Here is a 10,111-nt window from a genome sequence, read left to right as displayed (position 1 = left end):
ACATAGAAGGACAATTAATGCCACAAAAGGACATCATCCCACCACTGCCAGTACTAACATATTAAGTATGCTCTGTCAGATTTGATTGTTGGCTTCAGGATAGTGGCCTTCCCTCAAAAAAATACTCAGTGCCTGATCAAAGAATGTGGCATCATCTTCTGAGGCACTACTCCCTCCTACCCAGTCTGTAACTCCCCACATCCCATTCCACTCACTCAGCTGTGGTGTCGTTCCTTCATCAATCCAACAATTAGCGAGCTACATTACTGGCAACAACCACCACATGCTGATGGTCAGCAGATCTCAAGGAATGAGATTTCCACTTTCAGAGCCCTAAAGGCCTAATGCTGGACAGTTAAGTGCTTGATGAACACTTAACTTCAGCTGGTCTTCCCCAACAAGTCTATCTGATCAGACAGTGTGCAAGAGCACCATCAACAATAACACTTTGGCCTTATGTCATAAGACCATTCAACCCATAGGGTCTATGCTGAATTCCATAGATTATCCAACCAGTCCCATTTCATCACTGAATCTTCAAAGCCCTGTAAGTTAATTACACAAGTGCCTATACAATTTCCTTTTGAAATTATTCATCTACCCTGCTTCCAGCACATTAGATGGCAAGTTCCAGGTCATTACCATATAAAAGCTCTTTTTTACATTTCCCACATACCTATTGAGAATTAACAATACTCAAAATTAAAGTGGGTATTTTAATAACAAGCAGCCTTCTTTCAGGCTCTGGTGATTTTACAGGTCTGTGATTATCCCTTGGTCATTGTATCATCCGCTAATTGGAACAGCTTTTCTTTATCCACTTTATTCAAGTCATAATCTTGAATATTTCTATTAATCCATGCTTCAACATTTTTGAGTCATAGTCATACAGCGTAACAGACCCTTTGGTCCAACATGTCCATATTTCCAAAACTAAGTTAGTCCCACTCGCCTGCATTTGGCTCATATCTCTCTAAACCTTTCCTAATCACATACCTGTCCAAATGTCTCTTAAATGTTGCAGCTGCACCTCTGTCTACCACTTCCCCTGGCAGTTTATCCCATACACAAAATACCCTCTGTATGAAAAAGTTGTCCCTCAGGTCCTCTTTAAATCTTCCTTCTTTTCCAAGGAGAAAACCCCATTTCTCCAATCCAAACTTCTGGATTAAACTTCTCATTTCTGGAACTATTCTGGCAAATGTCGTCTTGCAGCAGGCTCCTCTAACCAGAAAATCAATTTTTAAGTCGATGAAATAGCAAACAGATAAACGTTTTTATGGATGTAGCCTTCTAAAGAAACGTTCAAAGAGAAAGCTTCCATATAAGATGCTGTTAGCTCCAAAAAAATTCATGTAATTGGAGACAAATTATTTTCGTGGTTGGCTATTTTTAATGATGTAGAGTTGTCTCCAGGACCTGGGTGGGACAAGGTCAGAAGTCACATGATACCAGATTATAATCCAACAGGTCTATTTGAAATCACAAACTCTCTAAGCGCTGTTCTTTCGTTCGATGAAGGTATTTTTAAATTAGTGAAAATAGTGAAGTACTCGAAGGCTGCTCAGTCACCTCTGTTCCACACTGTGCCCCGAAAGGCGGGGCCAACACGAGCCCCGCGTCCACATCGGCCACGCCCCTTCCCTACCATGCCCCTCCCCCAGACACCCCGCCCATTGTCCCACCTGACTCACAGAGAGGTCCCACTGCCTGTCTCTTTGTTGGCTACGTAGAGCAGTTGATCTTCCGTAATTACACCGGCACCACTCCCCACCTCTTCCTCCGCTACATTGATGACTGCATTGGCGCCACCTCGTGCTCCCGCGAGGAGGTTGAGCAATTCATCAACTTCACCAACACATTCCACCCTGACCTTAAATTTACCTGGACCATCTCTGACACCTCCCTCCCCTTCCTGGACCTCTCCATCTCCATCAGTGACGACCGACTTGACACTGACATCTTCTACAAACCCACCGACTCCCACAGCTACCTGGATTACACCTCTTCCCACCCTACCTCTTGCAAAAATGCCATCCCGTATTCCCAATTCCTCCGCCTCCGCCGTATCTGCTCCCAGGAGGAGCGGTTCCACCATAGAACACACCAGATGGCCTCCTTCTTTAGAGACCGCAATTTCCCTTCCCACGTGGTTAAAGATGCCCTCCAACGCATCTCATCCACATCCCGCACCTCCGCCCTCAGACCCAACCCCTCCAACCGCAACGAGGACAGAACGCCCCTGGTGCTCACCTTCCACCCTACCAACCTTCGCATAAACCAAATAATCCGCCGACATTTCCGCCACCTCCAAACAGACCCCACCACCAGGGATATATTTCCCTCCCCACCCCTCTCCGCCTTCCGCAAAGACCGTTCCCTCCGTGACTACCTGGTCAGGTCCACGCCCCCCTACGACCCACCCTCCCATCCTGGCACTTTCCCCTGCCACCGCAGGAACTGTAAAACCTGCGCCCACATCTCCTCCCTCACCTCCATCCAAGGCCCCAAAGGAGCTTTCCACATCCATCAAAGTTTTACCTGCACATCCACTAATATCATCTATTGTATCCGTTGCTCCCGATGCGGTCTCCTCTACATTGGGGAGACTGGACGCCTCCTAGCAGAGCGCTTTAGGGAACATCTCCGAGACACCCGCACCAATCAACCACATCGCCCAGTGGCTCAACATTTCAACTCCCCCTCCCACTCTGCCGAGGATATGGAGGTGCTGGGCCTCCTCCACCGCCGCTCCCTCACCACCAGACGCCTGGAGGAAGAACGCCTCATCTTCCGCCTCGGAACACTTCAACCCCAGGGCATCAATGTGGATTTTAACAGTTTCCTCATTTCCCCTTCCCCCACCTCATCCTAGCTTCTAACCTCCAGAAACTCGATCCCCTGACCTGTCCGGACTTGTCCGACCTGCCCAGCTCCTTTTCCACCTATCCACTCCACCCTCTCCTCCCTGACCTATCACCTTCATCTCCTTCCCCACTGACCTATTGTACTCTATGCCACTCTCTCCCCACCCCCACCCTCCTCTAGCTTATCTCTCCACGCTTCAGGCTCTCTGCCTTTATTCCTGATGAAGGGCTTTTGCCCGAAACGTCGATTTTGCCTGTCCTCGGATGCTGCCTGAATTGCTGGGCTCTTCCAGCACCACTGATCCAGAATCTGGTTTCCAGCATCTGCAGTCATTGTTTTTACCCCACCCCACCGTTGTCTGCCCTCCCGCCAAGCCCCACCGCACTGCGGCTCCGCCCCTCTACCTCACTAGTGGCCCCGCCCCAAGCCGTCCGCTCGCAGTGCCTGCCGGGAGTCGTGCCCTGTGGCCTGTCGGTAAGATGGAGGATTCTATGCTCGATGACTTTCTCAAGAGGAACCGGGAGATGGCGGATCACAGCCTGGAGCGGCTGCGCGGCCTGTCTGAAAGCGACAAACACTGGACGGCGCGAAGGAGCTTCCTGGTCCGGAACCTGTCCGATTACCCGCGGGACCGCCTGGATTACCTGGTCGCGCTTTCCATGGTCTGGTCCAACCATGTCTTCATGGGCTGTCGGTGAGTGTGTGTGTGGAGGGGGCAGCGCCCCGCTAGACCGAGGAGCATCTTGATGGGGGGGGAGTGAAGCTAGACCCTCCGGAGGTCTCCGTGAGCAGCGAGGCCGCTTGGAGTGCTCCCCCGGCCAGCCCAGGCGCTTTTCTGATGAAGGGCTTTTGCCCGAAACGTCGATTTTCCTGCCCCTCGGATGCTGCCTGACCTGCTGTGCTTTTCCAGCACCACTCTAATCTTGACTCTGATCTCCAGCATCTACAGTCCTCACTTTCGCCTACGAAACGATACCGGTTATTGTCCTTTTCCCCAGCAGTCCCTAAGGGTTATTCATCATTGTCAGGCCCAAGGGTTTGAGAGACAGCCCAGTTCCCCTCCCTCATGGGATCACTGAGACAGAGATTCAACAGGAACTTATGACAATGAGTAAATTTCCCTTGTCATGTCTCTGTCAGGGACAAGATTTTCTTACTCCACCCAGGTTTCAAACAGTCCAGTAGCAAGTGGCATGCATGCTATAAGGTATGTTTGTATTTTCAAAAATATTTGTAAATTTACAGCTGTGCATGGGTTTAGTAGAATTCAAATGCAATATTCTCCTTCCCCCCCACCACACTACCTTTAGATTATTCTGAATAACTTTTTGTTATGTGATTTAGTTACAGTGATCAGCTTATGGAAAAGGTTTTGGATATGGCAGATGGTGTTCATGTGGAAGATGCACCACATTTCACCACGAGAGATGAAATAATGCAACAGGTACTGTACAATAAGCAAATAAATTTACAACACTGAAGGGAGATCTGCAGCCCAGTATGTCTGTGCCAGTCGAGAAAATATCTGTCAAATTCCACTTTCCAGCTCTTGTTACAATACGTCAAGTGCATATCCTGGATTTCTTATTAAATGTAAGAGTTTCACTACTTCCACTCTTACAGACAGATGTAGATTCCCATCATCGCCTAGATGTAAACATCCCCCATCAACCTCTCTGATCTTTCTGTCAGCTGTTTGAATCTGTGCTTCCTGTTTGTTGACTCCTCTCTACTAACAGATATAAGTTCCCCCTTATCCACACCATTGAGGATCCTCATAAATTCTATATATCTCTAAATATCCCTTCAGTCTCTCTCTTCCATTGTCCACAAATAAATGTGCTATGAACCAGTTGTGTAAATGTTCAAAATATGGGTAAGTAGAAGTGAAATATCAGCAAAAAGCTGCACCTCCAATCACAGGCTGTTCTTTATTGGCAGTTAGTGAATTTATCTGCAGAAAATATAGGAGAGAAACTGTCTGTGATTGATGGAACAATGAGCACCATGGAGGTAAGTGATGTCTTTTGTTTTTAAAGGCATTGCCCTCTCATGTACGTGCTGACCCATGTAGGAATATAAGGGTCAGGTTCGTGAAAAGGCTTTGGAGGCCAAGAGGAGACAGAAACTGCGAAAGGGTTAGCTGGATTCTCTGACAGAATGGAGTAAAGAAACATATCTTGGCACCTTTGCAACCATCCCACATTCCTTGTCAGTGGTAAAAAGTTCACACGTGACTGTGCAGGAATGAATGAAACCTACTGTTAGTGACTGTGTGTGTCAACCCTTGAAACTAGGAGTGAACATCCATATGACTTTCCCCTCCAGAAAACAGGTCAGGAGAAGCAGAAAGCTCTTCCAGGTAGCTCAGTGCGTTCACCACCAGAGGCAAATACAAGATCAGTGTTAGTTAAACTCAGTTCCTTAGCTCAGCCTCCAGCTATTTCTCAGGTAATCAAGACTTGGGGTCTAGTCTGTCTCTGATTCGCCTTTGGTGTTTAGTAGTGTTTAGCTGTGCTGCTTGTAACTTTTAATGGTTGTTGTTATTTTTATGTAAATGATCCATTTATTGCTTTGATTCTTTTTTTGGAAATTCATGTTTGTTGTGCCAAACCTGATCTTTGAGATTTGCACGTTGGCCCTTGCCTAAGAAAAAAATGAAATTTAGGGAAATGATGTGAAAAAGGTTGGACAGCTCAGCTTTTGTTTTGAAAGCTATGTAAATGTGGGATCATTCATTGAGTATTCCCTAGAACTTTCCTTTAAAAATTCAATTGTTCGCTATATTAGACATTTGAAATGGATTTAACATCCTCAATATATTTATTCTTTATTCACTTTACAAAAATCCAAGTAATGTTAAAAAAATTGATCAAATCATGACTTTTCCAGTCCATTAGAACTTTGTTGTGACAGTTCATAATGGAATGGGTTTCACACCAATCTGTTGAACATTTTAACTTTCCAATATATAGTTACATTTGAAAAAGATATATTTTGAAGGTCTTATACCTGCCAATTTGACAATTAACTAGTTATCCGATGTCTTCAGTTTTAAATCAAAGTGTGTGTTCCCAACACAGGAGATAGGACACCAGTATGATACTAGGAGAAAGTGAGGACTGCAGATGCTGGAGATCAGAGATGGGAGTGTGGTGCTGGAAAAGCGCAGCAGGTCCTGCTCCTCGGATGCTGCCATTCCTGATGAAGGGCTTATGCCCGAAATGTCGATTCTCCTACTTCTCAATGCTGCCTAACTCACTGTGCTTTTCCAGCACTATACTCTCGACATAAGTATGATACTCTGATATGGTTTTACTGAAACCTCTTCTGGGTTTTCTGTAATTAAACTTGAAATCACATGACACAAGTTACACACAATGTAATTCAGCAGACGGTTTATCAACCAATTAGAAATGGCAATACTTTTAACAACAAAGAGAGACATGCGTGAGAATTCCTAGAAGCATAGCATTCCAGTGGGAACTCTATCAAAAAATTGACTTGGATCCCATTTACCACCCTCTGAGAAAAAGAACAGAAAATGGTGTCACCACAGGAAATGGCATCACCAACCCAGGGAAACCTAAACACATAAATAGAAAGCAGGCCATATTACCAGTACTTCATCTAGAGGCTCACTGATGATGATACATAGTGTGGTGACGAAACGTCTGAAAACGAATCTTCGAGCTCAGTGAGCAAATATACATCCAGATAACTTACTGTTGGCATGAATTCATTTACTTTTTTTTGAGGAAGGAAATGCAAAGCAGTTGCCAGGTTGCTGGACAAAGATTGATAGGCACATAGATTTTTTTGCTGTGATTTTGCACGTGCTCCAGCTCATGATAGCATTAGCAACAAATGGGCAGCACAGTGGTTAGCACTGCTGCCTCACAGCGCCAGAGACCCGGGTTCAATTCCCACCTCAGGCGACTGACTGTGTGGAGTTTGCACATTCTCCCCGTGTCTGCATGGGTTTCCCCCGGGTGCTCTGGTTTCCTCCCACAGCCCAAAGATGTGCAGGTCAGATGAATTGGCCATGCTAAATTGTCCGTAGTGTTAGGTAAGGGGTAAATGTAGAGGTATGGGTGGTTTGCGCTTCGGCGGGTTGGTGTGGACTTGTTGGGCAGAAAGGCCTGTTTCCACACTGTAAAGTAATCTAATCTAATCTAAATGCAGCCTCTTTTAAATGGATATAAAGTTGTATTTATGATCTTGCTGTCTCAAAATAGTTTGTCAGTGAAATTGACTCCTCAGCATAAAAAAGCCAACAGATTTCATGTTATTTTCTGACCTACTAGATTTTGATTTCCTAACACTGTTGTGGTCAATGTGTATACTGGTTACTTAATCTAAGGTTAGAGGAAGGTTCGTATTAAGAACACTAGTTCTCAACAATGCACTGGTTAGGTTCCTCCTACCTGATAAATGTTTGATATATCTGTGTTCTTGGACAGAAGGCAATATGTTTGTTGCCCTGTTTGTTTTAATGTGATGAAGTCTAAGATTGCCAACATTTAATGGCGTGGATGCTGAATTAAACAACCTTGTGACTGAAACTATTTTGGATGTATTACAAGATTTTTGTTGCATTCTTTAAATAAACTATATGGTGTGTGATTAAGGATGAACTAAGTGGAGGATTCGATCATTTTAGATCTGTGCACTTTCTGAACCAATATAATTGAGAATGCATGTGATGGTAACCTAATCCTGACATATTTTCAATTTGATCTTCAGTCATTTACATTATTTTGACATAGACAATATCTACCTTTTCATCTAATTGAGTTAGCATATTTTCATCAGGTAAAATGGGAAGTTCCACAGGCTGTGGGAATGATTAAACTAGTGTGAAATCCATTCTGCTATCGAGTTATGACAGGCAAACTCTGAGAAAGTTAAAAAAATCTTGATCTTTGATTTTTAGTATTTAGTGGATCATTTTGAAGTGAACACAAATGTATTAGATGTTGAATTATCTCATGAGAAATCAAATACCAAATGATAGTACAGTCAGTTCTGCTATTACACAGTAGTTCTGTTCTCATGCAATCCCATATTATAAATAAATCACATTTAAACTAATGGCGCTGGAATTGCGTTATAACCAATACAGTACACATTTTAAAACATCATGCTTTAGAAACAGTGTCCCCAATTCGTCAATTGTGTTATAGTGAATTTGTGTTAATGAAACATTATAACAGAACGACCTGTGCAAGGTGACAGCATTATCACAGTGGAACTTAATGCTGTTTTACTCCCTAGTAAATGTGATAGGTGGAGGAAAAGTAGTACATTAATTTATGTCTACTCTCCTAAAATACAGAAGTCAGGGTTGACACCTCAGTACATTGTGGAGGCCAGCACTTCACATCAGAGGTGCCTTTATGGGGTGGATGTAAAAGATCTCATGGCACTATTTTGAATGGGTAGCTACCCTCAGTTTTGAAGCCAAAATGTATCCTTTAACATCAACAAAAATTGTCTAGTCATTATCACATTATTGCTTATCAGAGTTTGATGTGTACAAATTGGCTGCTGGATTTACTACATTACATTAATTGCCTGTAAAGTACTTTGAGATCTCAGATGATCATGAAAAATATTATATAAATGCAAGCTTGTTTTATTTTTCAGAGAAAGTAAAAGACTGTGCCAGGACTGAGATCTTTTGATGGGACTTCTGTTTATACTGCAAGCTTCCCCAGGTGTTGCAGAGAAGATATACTGAGATCACTGAGTCTTAAATACCCAAAGAGTCAAATTTATTGCAGATCTTTAATCTGAATCTTGTACCAGATTCTCTTAATATGGTTACATTTATTAACCGTAAAGATTATGGAAGATTTGTGTAATTCTCTTACACAGTTGTAAATGGGAATTAGGTACAGACCTGCTTAGGGAATGGAAGGAACATTGTAAAATATCATCAGCCAGGATCAAAATGTTGAATGATTTCAGAGTTGGCATTAAATGTTTGCTGTATGACTGCATCAGCTAAATTGATAACAGGTTACACACTCTATTCCTGGGTCAAAGTTAAATAATTGGTCATTACATGATGCTGCCTTTCGCAGGAGGAGAAAGAAATGTTTTTCTTTTAAAACTGTTTGGAGTTTGGAAAAGGAATATTTTAATATTTTCCATTTGCATCTCAAAGTAGATTGTATGATGCTGTTTGGCTTTTAGAACAAGGTCCAACATCTATTTATGATCTTACTGTTTTAAATTAGTTTGTAGATGAACGAGCCAATACATTTCATGTTATTTTCTGACCTATTCTGGATTTCCATTTCCATGTTCTTGCTAATGTGTATATTTGGATTTTTTTGGGATAGGGAAGCAGTTTAATAGCGAAAATATTCGTTTTTAAAGATGCATCAATTGGATTTCTACTTTGTGATAAAGGTCTGATGTATCTTTTCTTGACCGAAACTCAATGTATTATTTGTTATTTGTTATGGTTTTTGACATGATGAAACCTAAGATTTCAAATGTTAAGAATCTTGGATGTCCAATTAAACACCCTCATGACTGAAAGTATTTTGGATTTATTTTATGGTACTGATTCTGTAGATCAATGCTCTTTTTGAACCAATGATTTACACTAATACCTTGTCATAGTTTCAATTTTGATCTTCTGTGGTTATCTGATTCATTTTGATGTAGAAAATATCTACTTTTGACTTCTGTTTTAACACTTTTACACTGGTTTTGTTAACAGTATGTGCAGGGAAGGGACACAATTATATAATTGTTCAAGGCAATAAATTGACTTCATTATGTTTTTAGTGTGTATTTTTCATTGATTTGGAATTTATGCTATTAATATTTTTGACATTGGATTCTGTTAATTTGATTGCATTTATTATATACCTTACATTCAAATATTGGTCTGAATAACTGTCATTGAAAACATGAGAGATAAGGTTGTGTTGATTTCAGCAGTCAGACTGCTTAATCCATCTGACTGATGGATTCTCAGAAATGGATCTCCAAGGGCTAGGTTTTTGATTTGCTCAGTGTGGATCTCATTGAATCATCTCGGAATTATAAGGGGTTTAATAGAATAAATGCTGAGAACATGTTTCTCTACCTGGGAGAATCTAGGACCAGAAGGCATGATATCAAAATAAAAAGACATCAATTAAAACGGAGATGAGGAGGAATTTCTTCTGAAGGTTGAGAATCTTTGGAATTTTCGTTTTCTCTGTTGCAGAGCCCTCATATA

At 42.2% G+C, this 10,111-nt stretch overlaps 1 protein-coding gene across 1 annotated transcript; it reads left to right on the top strand.

Annotated features, from left to right (window-relative positions):
* Positions 1-3,272: 3,272 nt before the first annotated feature.
* xtbd1 (XRN2 binding domain containing 1) lies at positions 3,273-9,665 on the top strand. The gene is made up of 3 exons (XM_043703450.2): positions 3,273-3,562; positions 4,213-4,312; positions 8,518-9,665. The coding sequence occupies exons 1-3, from the start codon at positions 3,348-3,350 to the stop codon at positions 8,524-8,526; spliced, it is 324 nt and encodes a 107-aa protein (XP_043559385.1). The 5' UTR covers positions 3,273-3,347; the 3' UTR covers positions 8,527-9,665.
* The last annotated feature ends 446 nt before the right edge of the window (positions 9,666-10,111 follow it).

Source organism: Chiloscyllium plagiosum, unplaced genomic scaffold (genome assembly GCF_037043375.1).
Source record: "Chiloscyllium plagiosum isolate Xiang-an unplaced genomic scaffold, Cpla_swu_hap1 HiC_scaffold_16, whole genome shotgun sequence".
Taxonomy (NCBI): domain Eukaryota; kingdom Metazoa; phylum Chordata; class Chondrichthyes; order Orectolobiformes; family Hemiscylliidae; genus Chiloscyllium; species Chiloscyllium plagiosum.
The sequence above is the reverse complement of the archived record's forward strand: the minus strand, read 5'-3'. Positions and strand labels throughout refer to the sequence as shown.

What these genes read in the sequence shown, in the direction of transcription:
- xtbd1 (XM_043703450.2), top strand. Translation starts at nt 3,348, where the DNA reads ATGGAGGATTCTATGCTCGATGACTTTCTCAAGAGGAACCGGGAGATG. An exon ending in CATGTCTTCATGGGCTGTCG is followed by an intron (nt 3,563 to 4,212) that starts GTGAGTGTGTGT and finishes TATGTGATTTAG; the next exon opens with TTACAGTGATCAGCTTATGG.